A 25,424-nucleotide genomic window follows, 5' to 3' on the forward strand; every position below is an offset into this window, starting at 1 on the left:
TAAGTGCAGAACAGTGAGTTTCTGTCAGTGCATCTATGCTGTGATTGGTTGGTGGTGACTGAAAGTGGAAAATAATACCTGGCACCAGAGGCCAGATGATGTGAAATAATTATTTTGTGCACAAAACGTGAATTTCACTTCAGCCCAGGAGACATTTGTTTGTGAACACAAAAACATGCGTGACAAGCAATGCAACACAAAATGATTTTCTATTTGTGGAAGCTTTGTTGGTTATTTCAAGTTCTTTGAAACAAATATAACCCAATTTTGTTCTGACCTGATCATTTATTTGGCATCTTTCAGGGACTTTGAGCCATCACAGCTCAACTCCACCAAACTCCCCTTCTTTTTCAGCGTTCAACACAACTTTTTCCTGTAGAAATAAAGGCTGAATAGAAATAAATGTTGAATGAATTTGCAGATCACAGGAAGCATTGACTTGGGGAAACAAAATCTAGATGTCAGGGTTACAACTGGATGACTCTGGATCTGCTTCACATTTAAATGCAGTCATCTAAAACCTTTCAACCAAATGTAGTAAAGTTTCACTGACGTACGATTTGCAAACCACGAGCACAATGCTTACTGGGAGGGATTGACTTTGTACAAAATGAGGATGCTTATGGATGCAGTGGAACAAAGTGTAATCTCAAATTATCTCCAGAAGAAAAGCAAAGGACAAGGATGTTTTTGCTTGAGACAAGTGAAGTTTTTTTTTTTTTTTGCTGTTCTGTGAATCTGGTATTCCGTTGCTCAGGTGGTGCCTGATTGACGAGTGTGACTGTGCCGTCACTCATCTGAAGTCCACCAGCCAAATCTCTGCTGCATCAGAGCTGCATTTCAACCATATTCTGCGACGAACGCACCTACACTGTTCTATCTTAACAAGCAAAGCCTCTTGCTATCTAGACTGCACCCACGCTCACCCTACAATCATCCTCTCCTCTCCCTCTTCACCCCACTCTCCTCTCCCCCATGCCTGCACGCAGAGAGAATGCAGGAGAGAAAAGAAAGACAGGCCGATGATCAAGTTGCATTACCATAACCAAACAGGGGAGGTAAAAATGACCACTTACAACGTGACTGAGTAAAATGTTTTACGCACACAGATAGGCACGTTTTCATAGCGTTAACATGAATGGAATGCACGTGAAAAATGTGTCCAGGTGTGATTCAGCAGCAGCAAACATAACAAGCAGAGAGGGTGTGAAGGAGAAGCGCAGAAGACATCTGACCACTGATTACTAATGCCTCATATAAAATCTCATAATGTGGATTCAAGGGTGACTGGCACAATCCTATGGTATATACAAACATAGAAATAACATGTCACAACAGATCCACTGTACACCTGAAAAATGTAAAATCATATATTACGAACCATAATAACTTAAATAAAGGAGTATGAAACCCTTACGCCTTTGAAAATACAACATATACTGTAAGCAAGCTAAAAATGCTATTGTCCTTTCCTGTTCTCTTGATGGCTTGCAGCTTCAGAGGTTTCAAAAGGAAAACACTCAACAAAATGACAACGTACGTATATATTACATCAATAAGTCTTCAGATTCTCTTTAACTCGCATTGTCTTTCCAGTTCCAATGTGATCAATTACATGATGACTTGACCGCTTTGGCAGATGAGAATCAGCAGCCACATTGCCTTCTTTAAAAAAATGAGTCCATGGTTTCTCCTTTTTTACTTCTTTACAAAATTCATTAGTCAAGTACTCCAGGAAGAAAACACACAAGTGTTGAGCACAGTTTTTTGTGTGTTGTGAGTAATTGCTCCCAGATGGCCTCTGTGGTGGTGTTTCCTTCAGGGGCCTGCAGCCACAGACTCAGAGGTATCAGAGCTCTATGGCCTTTTGCTGGAGCAGGACTTGCAGCACTGCTGTCCATAGAACTTGTGGTTACAGACGCCGTGCTGGGGAACCAGGTGACACCAGCTGAAATGGTCCACGCAGTGTTCCTCTGCAGAGACAGCAGAAAATAAGGCACATTTTTAGCAGCAGTTCAAACTCAGGCTGCAACTCATGATTATGCGCACTTGTTTAATCTGTGGATAATTTTTTGATTAACTGATAAATTGTTCATCTTAGAAATAGTCCAAAAAATCATGAAGAATAGCCATCAAACTTCCCAGAAACCAAGGCAACATCTTTAAATTGGTTTGTTTGTACAAACCCAAAGACAGAAAGAAGCACATTCACTGAGCTGGAACCAGAATTTATTCATTTTTGGCATTTTTTACTTGATTGATGACTTGAATGATTAATTTTTTGCTTTTCTGTCGATAGACAATGAATCATCATTCCCAAACCTGCTCAGTCTCATATAAAACAAGACTACAGCCATGCCTGCAGTTCTGTCAGGCTGTACGTAGGCACAGCAGTCCATTGAGCTAAATGCTCATCTCAGCAGGCAATAACAATGCCAATATGCAGATGTTTGGCACGTATAATGTTTACCACCTTCATCCTTTTAGTTTAATCTGCTGGCATGCTAACAATTGCAAATTTTGGTCAATTTTATTTGGTAACAAAACTCAAAATGTAGCTTGATGATGATGCTACGTTTAGGGGTTTACCAAAGTTACGGCAATTCATCCTGAGGGGAACAAGAAATTTGACAACAAACTTCATGACAAACATGATGAACATGGTTCCACTAGCTGTTGAGCTAAAAGCCACGAATGTCAGCCTCACGGTGGTGCTAGAGGAAAAGTCAGTAGGATTCAATAGGGACCATGACTGTCTGTACAACATCTCATGGCAATCCATCAAATATGTCAGCACTGTCTGACTTTGCCATCCCTAGAGCCATGCTGCTAGCTGGGCTCAAAATAAGGTAGCTGTTGTTTGCAGCTCGACAAGTCAACCCATTGGCTGAAATATACGCAAACACACTGTATGGACTGTTTCCTGTTTAATTCACTTGAGCTACTTGTCTTTGGAATATGGAAAGAATTCATCAAGAAGAGCAGAAAACCAACTCAAAACTAGGGAATGAAAACTGTAATTTCATGGTTATCAGGAAATGAAACTGGATGAATTTGTCTTGTCCCCTCAGAGGAATTTACCTTTGAGTGTCGGTCCAATAGCTGCGACCCGGCCGGGGCGCTGTGCCGGAGCCGGGGGAGCGGCGGGGCAGAAGTGTGTGTTGCAAGCCCTGGAAGTGACAGGCCTCTGGTGGGGCAGGCAGCCAGCTGCAGGGCGACCTTGCCGGAGACACTGGATGGACCGAGTCTGGACTCCACCGCCACAGGACACGGAGCACTGAGACGGCGGCAGGAGAGAATCAGCAGCGAGTCAGAAACAAAAAGAAGGGCAGAATGAGGAGGAGAGAAATGAGAAGAAGGCACAGAGTTATAAATAGGGGAAGATCAAACATTGAAGTGCAGGGAGGAAAAAGGAATCATCATAAAAGGAGCAGAGGAAGGAGGGGAAAGGATGGAGGAAAAGTCTATGCAGAGACAAAGAACAGATGAAGAAAACAAACATCCCATCCAGCATGTACTCGCCCTCCAGCAAGCTGTCAGGAGATATCTTCTCTGGTGGAAACATACAGGGATCACAAGCTCGAGATCAAGCAGAATAAGACTCTGTGCTATAAGAGGTTGCCCTTAAGACTTTTTGCATAATAGATGATATAACACATAGCCTACACAACCTGCCCAACAGGCTGTGGAACAGAGCAGAGCTTTTGGATTGCATCTGAGGCCCATTCCTCAGCCAGCCACTGTTGGCTAAGAACTATGCTATGTCTGTGAACTACTACCACCTACACCGTACAGTTTGTCTCTGAGTTTTTTAGGAAAACCTAGATATCGGAACACAAGACCCACTCGTGGTCATATATCTTGTATTGATCAGCTGTGGCCCGGACGTGTTGCCTTCCTCCTCATGCCAGGGCCTCCCAGAGAAAGGGGCCCGGAAAAAAACAAAAAAAATCAATGAAGTGAGAGATATGGGAAAATGAATGTTGTGAATCTGACTCTTTTCAGTAGATTTGTTAGTTTGGAAGCAACTGACCACACAATGGGATGATTTTGCTAGTGGCTACTGTTGAAGAATGCTGATCCTATTGATGAGCGCTCAGCACTACTTCCTGACCCCACGGTGAACAATCCAGTTATATAAACTTCACACTTTTTTTAATTCTGTTTCAATTGACCGTTCTCTGTTCTTGTATGTAACAGATTTACCACTCAAAATTTGGAGTCATTTTTTAAAACGCTGTGTCTCAGACAGAAGTAGGCCTCTCATTGGTTGAGCTGGTTGACCAGCCTGACTTTTAAGGTTTCCGGCTCACTTGGTTGTTGTTGGAAAACAAGAACGCTGTCTTACATCTATACTTGTTTGCTACAGGATGTAATGATGAATGCAGAGGTTAGGCTCAAGCTACACTTCCATTATCCACTCATGAGCAGGACAGAGCTGCTAACATTAACTGCGTCCAGCCCAACCCAACAAACGTAGCCAGGCAGGCGAGTGATCGGAGCTAATGTCAGAGCAGGTAAACACACTGTTTAATGGATTTCTTAAAGGTAACAGTTTGTTAGATATGGCTGTCAGAGGTTGCTGTTTAGTGTTTTGCGATGAGTTAACAATTAAGCTTGTCTTAGTTCAGCAGTGAAAAAGAGAAACATGAATTCAGAAGGTGTAGCCCCCCAGCAGAAACCACATGGGGCTATACTATCAGACTGTCACCTCTTAAGGTACAAAGTGGTTATTATGAGACAGGACAGGCCACAGCACAACTTCAGTAAATATTAATAATAAACTGTAACGTCTTCACTTTCTGTTGATAAAGTTATAGATCATTTGGAATGTTTTTAACTTAAATTCTGGCCATATTTCACCAATTGTACCTTTAAATGTTAAGACTGAAAAGAAATCCCACGTGAAGATTTTTTTTTGTCAAAGTACCAATATATGCAAAAAAAAAAAATACATTGTACACCAACATTACATCCATTTTTGTTTCAGAAATATTTTCTTGCAGTATTTGTTTTCCAGGTTTGACTGATTCCAGCCATCCTCTCTCCCAGATAAAATCAGCTATTTCGCTTTCTGATGTGAGATCTAAGTGTCGTCGTGGCTGTGAGTACAAACTCTAGCATCCGGTCGTGTATTACATGTCCCAGGATGCAGTTTTCTACCAAATATCCGTTTAGTGTAATCCACAGTTGTGCGGGAGAAAAGCCTCAAATTGGAAGATTGTCAGCTGGAGCGCACATGTAGTACGAGAAGTCTCTCATGTAGACAGTTTTGGATCAAAGCGTGAGCAAATGCACCTGTTGCCAGGGAGAGGAGTACCAGCCTAAGACCACAGCAGTGGAGGTGGTTCTGCCAGGGACGACCCGGGGGAGCTCTGGGCACGGACCTTGGTTGCAGCCCTGCTGGAGATCCACCAAAGGTTTGGCCGTGTTCCTGCACCTGCGTATGGGGAACTCCACATACCTGTACGGCAGAGGACAGGACAAGACAGGACGGTTCCTACAGAGTTTCCAAATTTGAATTCTGACTCAGAGGATGGTACCCAGATGACACAGCAGGGTTTAAAGTATCTGAGCAGCTCTATTAAAGTGTGAGGGATGTCTTGGTGTGCAGTTGAAGGCACATACCCTCCATGTGAGTCTCTCTCCCCGCAGCGAAGCTCTCGTTTCTGGATGCCTGAGCCACAAGACCTGGAACACTGAAACAGAGTGCAGGCAGAGGGGGACAATTTTAGAAAATGAACTCTGTAAGTGTGTCTGTGTGTGTGAAATGCGGTGGGTTCCCATAGCAGCAGACACCACAAGGTCACTTATTTTTGCAGTAATAGAGCCAAAATTCTAAGCGCTCTACTGGGTATTTTTCAGTCATTATATTTCATAAGCAGACAGTGTAGATGCACTTGTACGAGTGTGTGTATGTGTCTGGCTCTTTTTCAAAATTCAAGCCACAGCGTATTCTGGGAACTATGTATCTTCAGTGTGTTTGACCTCGCTCGCCTCTTGCTGTAAACCTGATCCTCACACTGGCCATTTTACTCCATATGCAGCAACATGAATTATTTAGTGTGTAACTGAGTGCCCTCACTTCTCTCACTCAAACTACTGCACTTTGATGTAATTTGCTACTCTTTGGCACAAACACTAAAAGAACGTGCTATCTGAACTGATGAGTCGCCCTCATCAGATACTCGTACAGAATAAAAAAAGATAAATCTAACTTGCTAGGTATGAAAATGATTCTTCAGAAAATGTATGCAACCCCTCCCAGTTGTTCGAGGATGTTGATCTTTGAAGTGAGCCAGCATATCTTGGATATTCTTAGTGAACTCTTGATGGAGTATATTATCTGACGGCATAATTTTTTGGCATGGAACCCTTAATCCCAGGAGTAGACTGGCAAGATTGCTGAGCAAAGATGCCAATATCATCTGTAATGTGGACGCTTCAGCAGATTGACCTGTATCCTCTCTACGAGCATTCAAGATAAGTGGTTGATGCCTGGCTTTTGCAAATACTAACTATTGTATATATATTATAATATTAATTCATCTGTTCGTTATTTTTCACTTTCACTATTCTAGTCCAGTTTGTCCATTTCCAGCATTTGTCATTTTGCCTTTCAACCAGCTCAGTGAAGGGATGTGAAGTTGAGCAGTCTTCATGTTGCATTGCATTCTGGTCTATTGAGGCTGCTGGCTGTGGAACTGCATCCTCTGTTCTATGACTGGTTTCTCCCTGTAAGATTGTTACATGATTTTGAATCATGGGATCACTAAAAACAAGTCTTTGTTGTCTTAATTCTGAGGGAGTGACATCACTGCTTGATGCTTACACGTCTGATGAAGATGCAAGTCAAAGCTGTGCGGGAAACGTTTCATTGTGAGGTTACGTCCTCTGCATTTTCAGACACGCACCACCAAGCAACAAAATGAGCCGGCAAAGCAAGGTGCATCATCTAAAGCTGTTTCTAAGAGCAGATATCGAGTGCTTCATGGTGGATTTTTCCTCAAAATGATCCGAATGAAAACAACGTGTGTCACTTCTATAGCAAATCCTGAGCTTCACGTCTGTTTCATTCTTACCGCTCCCCAGGGAGTAGGGATCCACTGCAGCCTTTCGTTCTTGGGGCAGCGCCGCAGGACGCAGGTCTCTTGGGCTTTGGGTTTGAGATGCTGTCTGCACATGCTGTCGGGCACCACCACCGCTTTGGCCCCGGGATCAGTGCTGCTGCAAAACACGCTCCGCTTCCTCAGTCCACGGCCGCAGGTCTTAGAGCACTGCAAGTGGACAAGGAAGGGAGAAGTCATTGTGGAACAAAAGTCAAAAACACAGACTGTGACTGCACACAGACTGCATCATCAGGACATCAGTGATTCAATAAGCAAAGGTTTAATGACATGAATACTGTATATTGAATCATACGTGCACACACTCTGTAACTTTGCCTTTTACTTTCTTATGATTATTTTAACCTTCAGATTTCATCACATTTAAGCACTATGCTGTACTAACAGAGGTTAAATCCTTGGCGCAGACACTGTAAATGCATTTGTAATTCACCACATGGTGTACAAGCAAACAGAAGGTCACCGCTTTGATGACAGCCCATTATGGCCTAACATTAAATACAATAAACCAATAACTCGCACATGAATGTGACCCCAACCCATCAAAGTATTCACCAACAGCAGACAGCGTGCTGTAAACTCCCACTGAGCTGCAGAGGTGGACAACAGAGTCAAACTGCTCCCCCGGGACTGGCGACCACAGCCGCTGGGGCAGTTTATGTGACAACATTACATTAATTTATTAGATAAAAGACACGTACACATCTGTGTATATCCATTTACATACACAGACATGCACGTACACAAATCCCTGTTGTCCTTTTGTCAGTGAAAGGTCCGATTGATCTTTTCAGGGAGACCGGCCTTGTCTCTGCATGACCGCCGACTGAACTCGGACTGTGACTGTGACACAACACGAGTGTCTTAAAGAATGATGGCTGAATGACAGCTGAATGTCCGGGCCGTGCAGGTAACACCAATTAATAACGGCAGAAAGTTTGACAATCTGTCAGATCTACTACCAGGCTATCAATATTGTATACAGAAAAATGAGCAAATAAAAGCCCTGTCTAGTGTGCGATGCACTGTGGTAGCAGAGGAATCAGCCAAAACCTTCAAGTCATACTTGGTTAATAGTCATACAAGTAAATGATGGCTTTGCAAAAAAACATTATTCCATGCTGTACATGAATACTGTCCTGCAAATCAACATCTTACAAGCAGTGATCACCACAAGACGGGCTGGTTGCAAACCAGGCAATGATCTCTTATGGCTGATTTGTGATTCATGGGTGTATTTGTTTCCTTCATGCAGGTAGAGTTCCTTCAGATTCAAGTGTTCAAATTAATATTTGAACTGGGTAAAAGAGGAAACATTGCTTTGTGAAAACTTAGAAGACAAAGTTTTTCAACAACTACAATTTAAAAAATGCAGATGCCACTTTAAAGTTGGACATGGCTCATTTGCATCCAGACAAGTGGCACACTAGTATTCTGTAATGTGTTTCTATGTTTTCCACATGTCCAACAGAGGGCAGCAGAGTGTTTGTTTTATCTTGAGTGAAACATCTGACAGCTTTCATATGCGACCGTGTGACTGTGTGTGTGTGTGTGAGAGTGTGTATGTGCATCTCCTCTCACTGGCATGTTTCTGTCACGTAGACGCAGAACGTCTCACTGTGTTTTAACCTGAGGTTGGAGATGCTGTAAGACCTTTAGCCAATAAATGAATTACGACAGTGGCCACACTTAACCTGTAACCCATTGGCAGATCATCATCATCAGGACTGAAACCTGGTTCCCTTTTAAACTTACTGGCAGCATTTTTTTTGCTTGGAACACTAAATATAGAATAACTACAGGCCTTTTTTACATGTCACAACAGGAAAAACTCAGGTGTAAAATATCAAATGAATGCTGGCTGAATTCCATTTAGCTGCTTCAGTGTCAGGGTCCTGATATTGTGCATTCTCTCTCGCTGTCACACTGGACTGAACAGAACAAAGTCTAACGTTATTGTTAACATCTGTGCTCTTTCTGGTTTGTGCCATTCCATCTATCAGAAATGGATATACAGTATTCCACGACATTTCCAGTAAGTTTTAGCTACAGTGTTTTCAAATGCTGTCACACACCCACCTGTGACCAGGATCCAGTGCTCCATTCCGGTGGGCAGGCCTGGGTGTGGCAAGGCTGGACCTGGGCCGGAGAGATGACGGGGCAGAGGGAGTGCGCCACCACCTCTTCCCTCTGATAAGTCACCTTCCTCAGGCAGCGCAGCGTCCTGGTCTGCTGACCCCCTCCACATGAGCGACTGCAGGGACCCCAGTCTCCTGTCCCCCAACTGTGGAGGGACACCAAGAGGGAAATATTGAGGGGGGGGGACACCCAAGGAAAATGCAACACTGCTGTATATGGGTCTCCTATATGCATACATGTTCACATAGACACACAGACACGTTATAAGGACCTCCTATAAGCTCCTAACAGGACAGCCAGAGGTTCAAACCCTAATCTGCTGCACCTTTATTGGGTCAAAACACACACACACACACACACACACACACACACACACACACACACACACACACTACTCACACGCCAAAGACTTCAGAAAACCACTTATTGGGTGGTTAAAAACTGGTGCTTTTCTTACCAGCTACGAGTCATGAAAATCCCGACCTGCTGCTTTTAAAATACTCACAGTGTTTTCACACATCTGATGATCTTTGTCATTGCACAAATTGGTAGTTATGGGCAGACAAAGAAAAGACACACAGCGAAATATATATCCATGTCCCTCCATCTCGCTTCATACTATTCCTATCTGAAACTAAACATGAAAACCATATTGCGCGTATAGCTCTCCATAACAGCTTTCACAGGTCTCCAAGCCCAACCGCAGATATAAAGCATACAATAAGGCAACAGACAGATGGGACTACAATCCCCCACTCCTCTCTTTTGTCATCTCCTGTCTTTTACATTCCTCTTTCTCTTTCACTTCTCGGCCGACCTGTCCTCTCCCCTCCCTTCATTTTATTTCCAATCTCATCTCATCTTGTCCAGCTTTTCTTTTTTTTTTGCCTCTCGCCTCCTCTCTCTCTCTTTTAGTGTGTTTGAAATCCTGCTTCGCCACTGATGAAAGCCTGCTGCTGCTTCTAAAATAGCTTCTGTCTTGGCATCGGGGCTGAAGGGGGAGATTACAGCAAATGAGTGGTCTGACAACCACAGGCTTAGAGGAGGGAGATGGAGAGATGGGCAGATGGCTCAGTCCAGTTCTGAGATGACATGCTACCGCAAAGACCATTCCTCCGCACCGCCGACCTGCTTCAGGGGAAGAAAAATGCTTTCATTCTTTCTCAAACGTCACAAACAAATGAAGCATCGGAACTAAACTGCAATTTGGAAACGGGAAAGATGTGAACCATTGGGACCCGAAAGCATGGGTTTTGGATTTTTAGGGAGTGTTTGATTTTTTTTTTTCCTCTGTTTTGCCTGGCTTATAAATAACAATATATCATTGGGGAAAAGTGGCTGGAGTGCCACTCTGCTTCGCTGCAAACCACCACTGACCTAGCTGTAATTTGTATCTCTGAAATATTTCAATAACTGACATGTTTCGAGGTAGAAGAGTGCAAGGGAGGTTCTGAGCAGCTCACCCATGCATTTTCCAAGTACTCGTATGAATGCACACCAGTTACCACTAATGAATGAAATGAACATTTATTCTAATATTGACTTTGATTGGAGGCATTTTTTTTTTCAAGCTTGCTTACATGTCAAAATGACCATTTCCGCCAAACTAGTTGGGTTGATTTAGCACTTTTCAAAGCATTTGTTTTGAAAAGTATAAATAAATGTAATATTATCATTATTGTATTATTACTTCATCAACCAGGACTCTTAACAAAGTATCTTTAAACCCACGCTTGTACATGTCGACATTTGTGTGGTTTGGTGTACTTGGACATTTCCCACCTTGCTTGCAAAATCATTCCTCCAGTCTCTCCTCTTGTGTTTTTCTTTTCTCAGCATTTCACTCCAGAATGGTCTTTCAGGGGTCCCAACAGACTCTGACATTTGCATTCTTTTCATTTAGTTCATTAAAATGTTGGTATTTGGTAATGTTGCAGTCGCACTCACTTAACGTTTCTCTGGATATAAGTATAGATATAAGAGAAAAGTAAAAATCATTCACTTTTACTCCCACTCACAAACGTACTAAAAGCTATTTATCACATTTCTTTTGAGCTCCAAACACACATTGGACTGAATAATATGCGAGTTTTACGTCTCCACACCGGCAACAGCCACAGACAAAGACACTATGTTCTGTCCCGCTCTCAGAAATGTAACATCACAGGAGGGAATTTCTTCGAATTTGGCTCAAACGTTCAAGGCAAGGATGAACTGATTAGAATTCGGGTTTCAAGGGAACATGTTTTTGGTCATAGCTCAAGAAGTAATTCGCAAATTATGGCAAATTTCACACAAATGTCTCACAGGAGAAAATGATGAAGTGATGACATTTTGTATCAACTTCACTGTGACATCACGAAGTTCTGCAAAAACACTTTTCTGGTCATTATTCAGCACCATAACTCAGGAAAAGAAGGTTTGATTGTGAGCAGATTTCACATTTGGTCAGATACTGAATTGGTGACACTAATCTTGGGCGTCCACATTAAAACTGTGCTGATTGTAGATCTTCTCTGCTGCTGGATATGTGTGTGTGAAGCATCCATGTTTTACAGTTTGTAGCTTCTTTGCAGCAACATCCATATTTGGAATATTGTAGTCCACCAGAAGCTGACTGGTTCTGCTGATATTGAGCTTCAGGTGTGTTACAACACAATGTCACACAACTAAAACTAACTTTTCAAAAAGATTAAATTCACGTCTTGTTGCTTAGACAAATGCATGTTATTCTTCACTTTACTTGTAAGTTGGCTCTTCTTGAAATGCGGGCCCTGGTCAGGATCTTGTGCATACATCTTTTGTCTCTATTTTTGTGCACGTATTCTCTGGCACAGGTTCAATATGTCTAACTTTGATGTGTCTACATATCCTGCTGCGTGATGTATAGAGAAATCTCCAACCTGCGCTAAGTGACTCCACAGATGGCCTCTGCCAAGAGAAAGAGCAAAATGACTTCAAACAGCAGAGATGGAACTACAGAGGAAGAGAGGATGGAGAGGCAGAGGGAGGTAGGGATGGAGCTGTGCTGAGCAGAAAGAAAAAAAGAGGCACTGACTTTTAAGAAAATCTATGAGATATGAGCGCATCTCGTCCTAACTGCACGCTGGGCTGAAGATTGAACTGGCTTCTTAAAATTCTCCATGCATCCCTCTTTTATGTTCAGAGACTGATGCTACACTGTAGTCGAGCATCCCTGTTTTCCCTGACAGGCTGACAGCAATATGGGGAGTGAAGGTTTAAAGCAGGTCCAAAGCGAAAGGGGGTAGATGGGAATGAAGGGGTGAGGTTGTGGGGGTAGTTTGACTGGCTCTGCATGGCTAGACTGCCCGGGCCCCGTGGGAATCCCGCCGTCTCTGCACAATAAAACATGGATAGGCCTGTCAGCACCCGAGATACACGCCGCAGAGATAAGCAGGCACTTTTACATTCCCCCTCCTGTCAGACACACACACACACACACACACATGCATCCCACCTCATTGTCAATTTTTATTTTCTCTGCTGGGCTCTTGAATGCGAGCCCATACATCCTGGAGGTCTTAATGCAGTCATTAAAGCTTTCATGCTGCTCACTCAACTCAACCCTCTTCCTGTGCAGCGTCCATAAATTGGCGCATGCACACAAGCAGCTGAGAAATGGTGTCAGCTACTGTATAATAAGATCTATGGCTGTCAAACGCTGCTTTATTTTCCTCAATGGACAACCACACTGATGTTGTTTATGTAGGCTGTACCATTTTCTCCACTCCAACAAAGGAGGGAGGTCGGGACACGCAACAAGGCTGTTTAATACTTTTCGCCAAGATAAGAGAAATGGTATGCCCAAGATTAGGGGCAGGAAATGCCCTCTCGGGTGGTGGGAAACTTAGTGAGAAACAGAGGCCGTATGTTGGAGGTGTAACCGATAGCTGTCTGGCTTGTTCAACCCCTGACAGAGGAGAAAGTTCAGTCTGGACTTGTTGCGGCACGGCTTATGGTGGACAAAATGACAGCATCATTAACATCAGACAGACGCAGCTTGTACTATTTTTACCTCCCGCTTTGGATCTGAAATACATTATTTCAGCTTCATACTTTTGGAAAATGTGTGTGTGCATATTATCCGTGAGCGTGCATACCTCCCTGTGTGTGTGCGTATGTGTACGTACTCTCTCTGAACCCAAGACACGGTTCCCTGCCTGTTCTGTGGAGCGGTGCTGTAAATCAAGCTAGCTCCAGTTCCCTCAGCCAAAAGCCTACATAGGACAGAGGCCATTTATTCACTGCTGTTTCAACTTGTTACCACACGGCACTTTAGCCTGGTTTCCTCCTTTGCTTGCTGCACTAGTCCCTGAATGCACACTGTCCTTTAAAAATGCATGCCACTAAGCACGATGTCTAGACAACGGAGATAAAACATGGGCATGATTTCGCTACTAAAAATGTTAGGGAGCTTTGGGCTGAGAATTTCTGAGAGGGATGATATGCTCTGAAAGCAACAATCGTGCCAAGTTGGCTCTGATGTCTCCCTCCCTCTCTTTCGCCTTGTCTTTCTTTATTATTCTCTCTCTTTCTTACTCTCAAGTGTTCGTTTAAAAGGCCCTTTCCTGACTTGGAAAAATCATCTTGTATTTACTTATTGTTACAAAAACAACTGACAAATAATTGGTGGGACCTTGTGTTAGACTGGGCTTGACACGGCTGCAGCCAGGATTTTAGAAATACTGAGGTCACAAGTCAAAATTCCAAAACAGAACCCCACCCATGTAAGAAACATTTGACTGCCCGACACCCAAACTCTGCAAAATTTCCAGGTATTTTAAAAGAAGATTAAAAGCTTATACCAGCAGCCCTGTGAGGCTGTGCATACGCACTGCAGTGCTTTGAAATACACGCTAATGGTAGCATGCTAACATAAACTAATTAGCACAAAAAGTACAGCTGAGGCTTACAGGAAAGTGTAGAGACACGAATAATTCATTCATTCAACTGTTCAATTTTACTTTCTGCCGAATGTGTCTTCCTACATCATTGGGTTGATTTTACACATCCGATGTGTGTAAATCACAGCCTCCCAGAAATATGACTGAGCACATGACCTTGGTAACCTCAGTGTGGCCTCCTGTAGCTACAGAGCGGTTTCCTCTCCTCAGCTGAAGCAGAGCTGAGAGCGCAGGGTTTAAATGACTTTGAACAAGTGAAGTGTGCTTAAAGTAATGTATTCTTAAATCAAGTGCACTTGACAGTACTAACAAAAATAAGTCATTTCTTGCATATTTCAAACTATTGGGTTTAAAATGTGCATTTAGGCTTGGGCCTCTACTTATTAGGTCCAGCCAGGCTAAGTCACTTGAGATTAAAATAAATGCTCTGCTGGTCAACCCACCAACCTGTTCAGATAAAAAGTGGAAGAACAAACGAGACAGAAAATCTGACTTTACATGATTCTGTCATGACAGCGCGATTCAAATCCACTCGACTCTCAGATGGGCCTGCAGCTTGAGAAAACACTGCAATGGATTAAGTAAAGACTGCTGCAAAGAGACAGCAGACACAGAGGGCATTCATGTGTTTTCTCAAAGAGGAAAATGGAAAAAAGCGGAAAAATTAGAGAGTGGGCAAAGAAGAGAGGAGGACAGAGAGAGGAGAAGAACACAGGCTGAGCAGAGTGGTGGCTGGCCACAGCAAATGGACCACAGGCAACCTCTAGACTGCTCAACCGCAGTGAGTGTGTGTGTGTGTGTGTGTGTGTGTGTGTGCTCCTGTAATAAAAACAGCGCCTCAGGTTCCTGAAAATTTGGCAACATAAAGACACATGCCACATATACCACAGCCAACCAGCAGCAGCAGCACTTACTATGCAGGGCAGGGCTGTGTGTTGCAAAGATGGGAGCCCAGTGTTGGTCTGGTGTGGGGATTGCACATGGTGGAGTTAACCTGAACCTTCTGGTCCTGCAGACAGATAGCCTTGGTGGAGATGCGACCTGATGCAAAAACAGGAAGAGAGACAGCGAGAGTTTGAGGCAAGGAGAATGGAGCTACAAAGACCCTAGTCAGGACACAGGCACTCCCTCAAACACACACACACATATCAGCCATCCACTGGCAAGTGAGCAGGGGGTTGCTGTGTGTCTTTTGGGACCAACAGAGTCTGAACTTCTCAGTTGACAAAGGTGCTTTTCATTAGCCTTAACACACTTCCTGGACCACACTGGACAACAGGAATTGTGCACACAAAAACACTCACACACAAAGAGACAGACACAACATACATAAACACACAGAGAGAATCTGACACACATGCACATAGAGTATACACTTGTGTTCTATCACATTGGCACACATAGATATGATCATATTTATACAGTTTTTTGTATTCTCTTTGACTGTTCGCTCAGCCCCACCCCCTCCACTTACTGCTGTTACGCCTGTCAAACTTTCTTTTATCACGCGGCACAATGTGTACAATGATAATGTTAGCAGATTTCCCTTGTTTTATCCTTGTTTTATATTTTTACTTTTGCGGCACAATGAAGAGCATACTGTCTACACTCTGTGAAAAACTAAAGAGCAAAAAAATAATACTAATTGTTGAAAGGCAGATGATTTGTGACAGAAGCAGGCCTCTCATTTCTACTCGATAACAGTCCACTTTTCTGGCCCAAACAGCCGCTGGAGGATTTTATCAGCTGTAGCTGTATTAGATAGCTAATTAAGATAATATTATGCTCCATGTCTTGTTTGAAAAGGCTATCTCTGTCTGACTTTTGTTTCCAGCTGACTTGTTTTAAAACAGAGCCTCGTAAAAAGGGATCTTAATCACGGTGACATGATAACGTGCTGAAGGGATAAAGCTGCACATCTCGGACAAAAAGCCATTTTGTTCCTCCCAGTTGAAGAAACAGCATGTTTTTGTTTTGCAGTGTGAAGCTAGTATTAGAAGTATTGTTAGGAAAACTGAAAGATCACCTTTCATTTCAACAAACAGCATATTTTCACTTTTAAATTTCCCCCTCCGATAAAAAAAATCAACTTTCTAACCTTCTTAATATGTCCTTATGCTGTTTTTATATACTGCAGGGCATATCATGATATCATACATCACATACCTGAGGAACCAATCCCATCAACTGCGGGATGGGGATACGATTAAACAAAGGATATCAGAGGAGAAGCCAGGTGTAGCTACATGTCAGTGTTTTGCAAGCTAGGTTTCAATATTTTCAGAATTGATAGCAGAGACGTGTTCTGCTTTCAGTGACGAAGTCGCAAAAGGAGAAATGGAGAGCCTTCATGTATTACCATAGGATCTGAAAATCAAATTTCCAGAGAAAACCCAGGTTTACAGTATCCATTTTCCACAGCCCTGTTTTGAAAATTCTACAGAAAAACAGATGGGCTTTACCACAAAATCTATACTGACGGCCGACGCTCTTCCATCCATTTGTCCGTGGGACACAGCGATTATGAGCCAACGTATTGGTTTGTTTATTTTTCTCCTGTTTTATCTGTTGACTGTGTCAATCAAATGTGCAGTGTGCTAGATAATGTTTGCCAGCGTTAGCCTGCCAAGCCTCACGCTGATTCATGTCAGACTTTGGAATCGGTTTCCGGTTTGAAATTGTACAGTACAGCTGTTTTACTCACTACCGCTTGCCGTCGTGCATCATACAGTAGTTAACAAAACAGAAAACAAGCAGAAGGTTGTGTGTTTGATGAGCAGGTATGCTTGAGCTGCAGGTGAGCGCTGGAGGGGTGGGTGGAAATAGAGACGGAAACTATTTAAATCCGCACATATTAAATGAAGGTAAAGGTGCAGAGATACATCTAAGCCATTTATCATTGAAAAAACTTGTAAATGTGTAATTATGACGACAAGGGGCCAGGAGAGGAAGTGTAATGTTATAGAAGCGTTAAAGATGAGGAACAGCAGATGACGAATGATGAAAATTGCTCTTGCATGGAGAATGGTCAATTCAAGTACAAGACACATGAACACAGAGCTCTTCTGGCTCCATCGCTGAAACAAAAACGTCAAACACAGTCTCACCTCCAGCACAGGGAGCGGAGCAGTCGGAGCGCACCACACCCCAGCTGTAGTCGGGTTTCCTCTCAGTGCGAGGCAGCGTGTACTCCCACACCACGCCCGGGTTCTTTCCCTGCAGCAGGATCTGTGAGGCAGGAACACAGCCAGTCAGGGAGGTGTCACATGTGTGAGTACAGTTTGGTTTTTTAGCCTTCATGCATCTGAGCTGAGTATCTATCGTCCCGTACCACTTAAACATCAGGTTTTCTAATCCTTACATTAAACTGGGAGTCAGGCACGGCGGTGAGGGTGGGCTTAACAGGCCTGGGCCCCGCCATTTTAATTTTTCATGATCAAAATTAACATTGAAATGCATAAGAAAGACTAAAAAATGTTTCATTATTCACATTACAACATTTATCTTGCTACTATCGCCTGTGAAGTCTGGACCGATTACAACAGGCCATTTTAGGTCGGCGCAGGCCTGTTAAGCGCACACACAAACATCGCAGTATGGAAGTTGTTCAGCAGCGGATGATGGTCAAAAACGTTTGTCGAAAATGCATTTCATATCAGGAATAAAAGCCTAGAACCTAGAAAACAATGTAGGCAAGATGAGAAGCAGAGCTGAAAGTGCCTGCCTGACTTCACTGACTGACTTGTCTCTATATTGACCTGAAAGCATAGACTATTCCTGCTTCCACTGCTCATGAACTGACAGTGCAGTCTGCCACTCTCTCTCTCTCTCTCTCTCTCTCTCTTGTCAATCTAACTCACTCAGCAGTCAAACTTTCCCTCCCTGCAGTCAACTGATATAAACAACAATAATCCAGTGAGATCATGCAAAAGAGATGGTGTTTCCTTAAACCAAATTAAAATGTGAGTGTTCTAAATGAATGGATGTATTGGTTGACACAATCCACAGCAAAATCTAAACATGATGGATGGATGGATGGATGGATGGATGGATAGATAGACAGATAGATAGATAGATAGATAGATAGATGGCCAGTGTGATCTGTGTTTCATTCACATTATTTTCTTCTGTATTGGGTGAACTCAAAGTATCAATACAGTATGTTTTATACTGTCTAAAGAAGAAGGGAGTATGAAAGGAGTGCAGTGAAGAAGAGGAGAAACAAATGGCCCATATGCTATTTATTCCACTCCAAGAGACTAAAGGTGAGACCACTGACAACGTGGCTGCCTGATTCAGCTATTTAGGTCCAACTGAGCTGTAAGACCTACTACCCACTAACCAGAAGGCTCTAGACACGTTGTTTCCTCTTTAGTCCAAACTGGCTGACCACACTATTATAAGGTCATTTTATTTGGACAGTACTGTACACATGTGAGGGACAATTTCCATTTTCTTCTGAGAGTTAGTTCTTTTTGACCACATCTGTTATGCTGGCTGGTGATTCTCGCTTACCTTTTTCTGTACGGGAGATTTATTTGGACCTTCAAGTCAAGCGGAGACTAACGGATGAATGAAAGCAGACATACCCATTACAAGGGAAGCATCGGGCTATCATTAAAGCCATCCCATGAGGATTCACTGCCACGGTGAAGAATTTTGTTAGAGGAGATTTCACACAGTCAGCTCATAGTGTGTCAGTTAAAACCATTTCACAACACTGCACTGGACTGTGTGCAGTATAGTAATGTCTCTTTTACAGTCCACCTCGGTTTAGTTCAGGTTGGGTGGGTATTAGTCCTTGATCCATTTGGCAAAATCATATTAAGACCAACTGTCAACAGCCATTCCAATGCCTGACAAGCATATCAGGTTTATCAATATCTGCAATAATAAGCTTTGACAAGTGTATTTTCTTTGGGGTATGTCCTACAGCAAAAGGAATCTGCCATCAACCATCCAGCTTAGGAAGCCAAGCGCCTCCTGGGTTCGATCCACATTCAACAGTCCTGGGGCGCTTCCACTGGCTGGACCAATCACCTTGTGCTACACGTTAACTGTTCCATGTGTACAGCTGGCCCAGCTCCAGACAGGAGGGCAGAAGGGGAGATGTTTATGTGGAAAGGAGCAAGGAGATGTGAGGCGACAGGGGCAGGTGCATGGCAGTGTTGGAAAATCTACGGACGTTAGTTATTACTGTTTGGTCTGATAATTTGGCCCACTCGCCAACGATAGTTGCAGTTGCAAGGGGTCGTTGCTGAGGGGTGGCCAAATGTCAGACGTTAAAACCCATGCACTAAAACAAGCTTGTCTGTTCATGTCATCTGTTTTCTGTATGGTTGTCATTCAAAACCCAGCAAAAGCTTGAGATGAATCACATTGAATTAGGCTTGCATGCTAAAACCTGCTGTGCACATTATTCTGCACTGATAAGAATATTTTATGCAGCTCTCAAACCAAGTGCATCCAAGTGCAGAAACAGATAATGCTTTGATTTAGGTCACACCACCAAGCACTGATAATAGACACCGGATCCAAAGATTTCACACCAAGCACATAAAGCCCATCCATTCTTTTCCAAAGAGGAACCATCACACACTGCTATCAGTTCCTACCAGCCACCCAAATCCAGATCTTTTCATAGTCAGCGCGTTTACCCACTGTCTAATGAACAAACTTAAACTCTAACCACAACATTGTGTCTAATAGGCCTCAAGATTAAATGCAAAAAAGTCTTATTAGGGTGCTACAGTGCTACCTCTCTCCCCCTCAACCACACTATCAACATGTCCTTCACTATCTGCCACAAGTCAAAGAGTTCAACATTTGTACACTCACAGCGTAGGACTGTGCCCCCTCCAAACTTGAGGACATCTAGCCTAAAATGATGAAATTGTGGCCCTGGCCTCTACTGAACTGTATGAGAACTGGCAAACACTTTAACACCCACACTTCCTTTGCTGATGCAACCCACCCCAACCAAACCCACTACCACGAAACAACTGCTACCACTAACCACACCGGGACTTCATGCTTATCCAAGCAAGCTGACTCTTACCAACATTCCTGCTCCTTCTCTTAACCACCAATCATGTGAACCAGCAGCTATAAAAACAACATTCAGCAGGATATTTTTTGTAATCCCTTTAACAGAGGACCTACACATCACTGAAGCTTTGACACTTTCTGAATAATTGATCTTTCCTTCCTAAGCCATCCACAATGTTGAATACACCAAACCCACCACAGTGCTGCTATTGTTTGGCGTGAGAGACTTTCAAACATTTCTTTCAGACATATCCAAACTTGTCTCCTCCACGGTTCTTAAGTTTGTAACAACTGCAACCAAAGCTCATCCCCTGACTGACAACTAAACACCCAAACTGATAACCACAAGGACTAATATCCTACATACCTGCCCATACTACAAACCAAAATCCCACAACAACTCACACAAGTTGTCAATCCAAAACTCTACCACATAAATGAGCCTGATCTGGCCTGATGACACTAATTACTATCCGTAGTAAAAGCAAATTAGTTGTAAATTGGTAAATTCAAAATAATTAGATGAAAACTCTGACTTTGACTAAAGAAGTTGAACATTTTGCCAAGTAAAAAAAAATATTTACAGAATGTAAACAAATTCTTTAAATGAAAGTTATATTCACTTAATTCATGCTAAATACGGGCATAAAAATACATTAGGAGACAAGTGTGGTTCAAGAGTGATCAAACTTGCAATAAAAATGAATAGATGAATTAAAAGTTTCTTTGTCAAAATATTTTAAGATGGCAGTGAAATAGCTCTACACTCACTTAGTTTGAGTTATCATCTTTTCTTTGGATCTAAGTTGCAGAATTGTTTTTTAATGGTGAATATTTGCAGCCCATACAAAGTTTTTATTTCCTAATATGGCTACAAGTATTCACTTATGTTGTTTTGGTAAAAAAAACATATATTAAAAGAAACATATGTATATTTCCAAGAGTAAAATTCAGGATGAGGTCTTCCTGCAGTGCAACATCAGACCACAGTGTGTGTTGGTTTTTACAACCCAACCACGACAGCACTCATCAAGTCATGTGAGATGATGATAAATTAGCATGAGGCAGATATGAATCTCACTTGCTGACCTACCATGCTTTGCCCTGGACTGGCATGACCTCGTCTCGCCACGCCGCAAGAATGTCAATTCAGGAGGAATAAGCCTGTTTGGGATCCACAGAGACCTCAGCCATATGTTATGTCTATCCCCTCCTCCTCCTCTTGTTAGCTACTTTTTCCCCTTCTCCCTCTTCCCCCCTACCAGCTGAGCAGCTGTGCAGATGTGAACACCTTGTCACAGTTTACGCTCACACTCCTCAACATTTGTTTTTCTTTGAGTGTTTCAAGCTGGGTAAGAGTCTGGGAGCGATCGGTGCGTATACCCTCCCCCATGTACTCTCTCACTTTTTCTGTGACAGTAGCAGTTAAGTAGAATGTGTGAAACAGATGAAGATCAGCAAAGAAAAAAAACAACTCATTTGGATCTTTTCATTTGCAGTTAAAGTCCCTGTGTCCTGACCTTAACTTCTCACGTCCAAAGAGTTCAATTGCAGAATTCTTAATCTTTTAATCTCACTCCCCCCATCCTTCTCTCTCTATCAACCTCTTTCTCCTTTTTGTAATTACAGGACATACTTATAGAGATTATGCTCGTGTCATCTGCAGATCAGCAGCATACTACCGCTGAGTGCTCTGCTGGACAGATGTATGACTGGGACACACGGACAGGCAGGAGGAGCACTGGCAGATTCAACAAAGTCCCTTCTTTAAAGAATATTTAAGGTTATTACGACTTGGGTCTTGGGTAATTGTTTTTATGCTAACAATGTACTCATCAAACTACATGGTGGGAATGCAGTGACATCTCTACCATGAAGAGCAAGAACTGCAAATCGTCTGACAATCGGCTGTAAGCAGACCAGTAGTTTAGCCTTATTAAAAAATAAAAATAAAAATAAAGTCAATGCACCCACACAACAAGTGTCCCCAATGATCCCTCACTGCACAGGAAACCTGTCTGCATGTGAAACTATGCTAAGTTCTACAAGTCAAACTTGAACCAAGACACTTATACACACTGTTAAATCTACTGGAAAAGTCACCCGGATTCATCCCCTGGACACCATGGATGTCTGTACAAAATTTTATGGCAATCCATGTCATAGTTCAGATATTTCAGACAGGACCATAGTGACAGACCAACAACCCTAAAACCTGCATTATCCTTTAATGTTACCACGCTCAATGAAAGCAAGACTGTGCAATCACAGAATAAAGAAACTGGTGAAGCAGACATTTTTTGCAAAGTTGCAAAGAAACATCATAAAATCTACCCTGCAACCTCTCCTGGGAATGACAATATTAGATTGTTGTTACTAGTCTGCATCTCTGCAAGCATTCATCTTGCAGAAGGAAACAACAATGGGCAATTCATTTGCCAACAACAGCAGCTACTCAGCAAAACACAAGTCTATTTTCTAAAATAGCTACAAAAACACTTCCTGATGGTCATACAAGGGACCAGCCAAGCACTTTGGAAATATCACACTGGTACTCCTCTTGGATTTACAGGCCAATCATTCCTGCTTTAACCGCAGTATTTCAGTAGCCCAGGGGACCGAGGGGAAACTAGCTTTTACATGACTAACACTTCACCCATAATGGGGGAGAAAAAGTCTACTCTTCACCTGGTTTCCACTTCTGTTTCCACGCCTTGGGTTCATAGTTCAAGAGAAAATAAATGCTTTCGCTGACAAAGTTATGAGGGAAGAACATCCCACACATCCCACCACCATTCACTTAAACCGACAAAGTCATAAGGATAATGAGTCGGCCACTTGTAGAATATTAGCTTCGCTCCCAGGAGGATACGCCTGTCCAGAATCACATTCTGCTGCTTCAGGACGGGTAAAGACTCGCCCTCCCCTCGAAGCTTTGGTTTCTGACACACCACTTATTAGAAATGTAGGGCAAAAAAAAGTAGCATCAGCTCATAAATCACCTCCTATAATATGCAGAACATCTCACTCCACGCAGCCATTTGATTTTATACTTTTCATCCCTGCTTCCAAAGGGCAGTTGACTTAGGGATTTTTCTCGCTCTATTAGCCTCGAATCACATGGCTGCAACAAAGCACTTTTGAGCTCAGCGGCCATAGGGGCCACATCCATGGCTTTGAGTATGTGTACATGGACAAACACGTGACCGTGCTTACACTGGAGCCAGCCGTACCAAGAAACTGTACAGCATATAAACAAGGGCAAGCCTCTGCCATGTGAGACTGAGCTGAATAGTGAAAGTGGCACAAAGGCTGATTTAGACTAATTGCACCACATCTCCCTCTATCTGATGCCTACATTATTTCCCTCGTCAGCCTATTGTTGCTTACAAGATCGGTTCAACAAAATTACACAACACATATTTCCTCACTTGCACTTACTAGCTTCTGTTAATGTATGTTTTAGTTTTTATTTATTTTGAGCAATCTGCCTCTGAAATTTCTGCTGCCACTCATGTTCAGACAGAAGTGAATTTTAAAAGCAGCACGTGTATTGTCGATATGTTTGCATATATATTGCACAGCCCAGGGTGGCACATATTCAGGGGAAGAGGTATTTAATGAACTTTCAGACAAAAGATTGGAGGAAAAAGAGAGAATGAGTTCTTATATCAGTCAGCCTGGTTGTGAGTCTGAGCCTGAGCTGTGACAAAGCCACACACTAACAACATGGTCAGTACATGCATTGCTATCAAACTACAGCAGACATCTGTCAGCTAGTGTTAGCTGTTTGGGGTGAATAAACACAGACTTCACCTTCTGTCTGAATTCATAATTTAAACAGCAGCATCAGCAAAGAACAAGTCCTTATGAAAAGTGTTGACAGTGTCTTCTGGGTTAACTGAGCATTTAAACCTGGCTTTGATTTCAATTAATCATACCCTAACTTTTTACCCTTAAATTCCCTTTCTTTCCCTCTGTCACTCACAAAGACGACAGCTCTGAATAGGACAGGCTGTTTGATCCCCTCCAAAAGCTCGAGATTTTCCTGATTAAAGCCTTCCACACAACCAACCCATCCCCAGTTTATCCCTGACATAACGAATCACCAAACACAATTAATCCCCCACAGAAGCACTGCAGACAGCTACTACCACCCCTGTTCTCCCTACCACCCAAACTTCTTTTTTCATCTAAGCCTATTCATATCCAGGCATAAGAAAAAGAGGCGCGCAACTCTGCCAGGGACCCTGTCACTGTCAATTGCCACAAACGGACATCACCCAGCAGCGGCGGCTTACTTCAAACACTAGCGTCTCATTAGTAGGTCCAGCGGCATACAGGCTCTCCGGCTTGTTGAAAGAGCGCTGGTAGTCGAACACGGTCCCACCAAAGTGGAACTTCCCCGGCCAGTCCACGGTCCAGTCCCCAGTCAGGTAGTACTTCCTCTTCAGGGAGCGGACAGCCAGGTAGCTGGTGGAGATCTCCATTTCCTGAACCCGAATGCTTCGTGCCCCAGCTGGGACTATTACCATGGAGTAATACTCTGGGTAAAAAAAGGAGAAGGACCGAAAGTCAATGACGAATTAGGCTAAGATATTTGTTTATTGCTCTTCTCTAATTCTTGTGTCATGTTTCATCACACAATCCTGCTATCCATGCACGGAAAGCCATCCTCCCTGCTTTACCTCATAATGTACTCAACTTCATCTCTGCTCTGTGTGTTACTGCATAGATGAAGTAAATCAGTCCATTATGAACTGGGATCACACGCGAGCCAGTACTCTCTTTATTTGTCAGCTTAAGTCTCCTGTTGTCTTGCAGAATGATTATGTTTATAATAGCTACAACATAGACACACAACAAAAAAAGACAAAGACAAACTTACCATTAGCCCTGTGCTGAAGGGTGTATTGGCCCTTGAAGAACTTGCAAGAGGAGTTGTCTCCCTTACAGACCCCACAGGCATCCAGAGAGGCCTTGGAGCCCAGAATCTGGTCACAGCCCACTGCCTGCACATACACAAAAACACAACTGCCATCAATGTGGTTAGAGCTAGAATTGAGATAAAATCAGTACTAATCAAGTTTATTATTAGCTCTTAATTCATGTTAATGATATAAAAAAATGTACAATCCATGACAATCCAGGACTAATTTTAATTCCATCTTTGTAAAGTTCTGGT

At 42.8% G+C, this 25,424-nt stretch overlaps 1 protein-coding gene across 1 annotated transcript in view; it reads right to left on the bottom strand.

The window, feature by feature from the left end:
* Positions 1 to 1,758: 1,758 nt before the first annotated feature.
* The window catches only part of adamts18 (ADAM metallopeptidase with thrombospondin type 1 motif, 18), a 54,719-nt gene continuing 31,053 nt past the window's right edge, over positions 1,759 to 25,424 (bottom strand). The window contains exons 15-24 of the mRNA XM_041936544.1: positions 25,128 to 25,251; positions 24,541 to 24,785; positions 17,299 to 17,419; positions 15,106 to 15,232; positions 9,207 to 9,411; positions 7,083 to 7,277; positions 5,629 to 5,699; positions 5,299 to 5,464; positions 3,082 to 3,277; positions 1,759 to 1,973 (exon numbers count right to left, since the gene is read on the bottom strand). Coding sequence (XP_041792478.1) covers positions 1,858 to 1,973; positions 3,082 to 3,277; positions 5,299 to 5,464; positions 5,629 to 5,699; positions 7,083 to 7,277; positions 9,207 to 9,411; positions 15,106 to 15,232; positions 17,299 to 17,419; positions 24,541 to 24,785; positions 25,128 to 25,251 — 1,566 coding nt within the window. The 3' untranslated portion in view covers positions 1,759 to 1,857. The remainder of the gene's footprint in view (positions 1,974 to 3,081; positions 3,278 to 5,298; positions 5,465 to 5,628; positions 5,700 to 7,082; positions 7,278 to 9,206; positions 9,412 to 15,105; positions 15,233 to 17,298; positions 17,420 to 24,540; positions 24,786 to 25,127; positions 25,252 to 25,424) is intronic.

This window comes from Chelmon rostratus, chromosome 1 (genome assembly GCF_017976325.1).
Source record: "Chelmon rostratus isolate fCheRos1 chromosome 1, fCheRos1.pri, whole genome shotgun sequence".
Taxonomy (NCBI): Eukaryota; Metazoa; Chordata; class Actinopteri; order Chaetodontiformes; family Chaetodontidae; genus Chelmon; species Chelmon rostratus.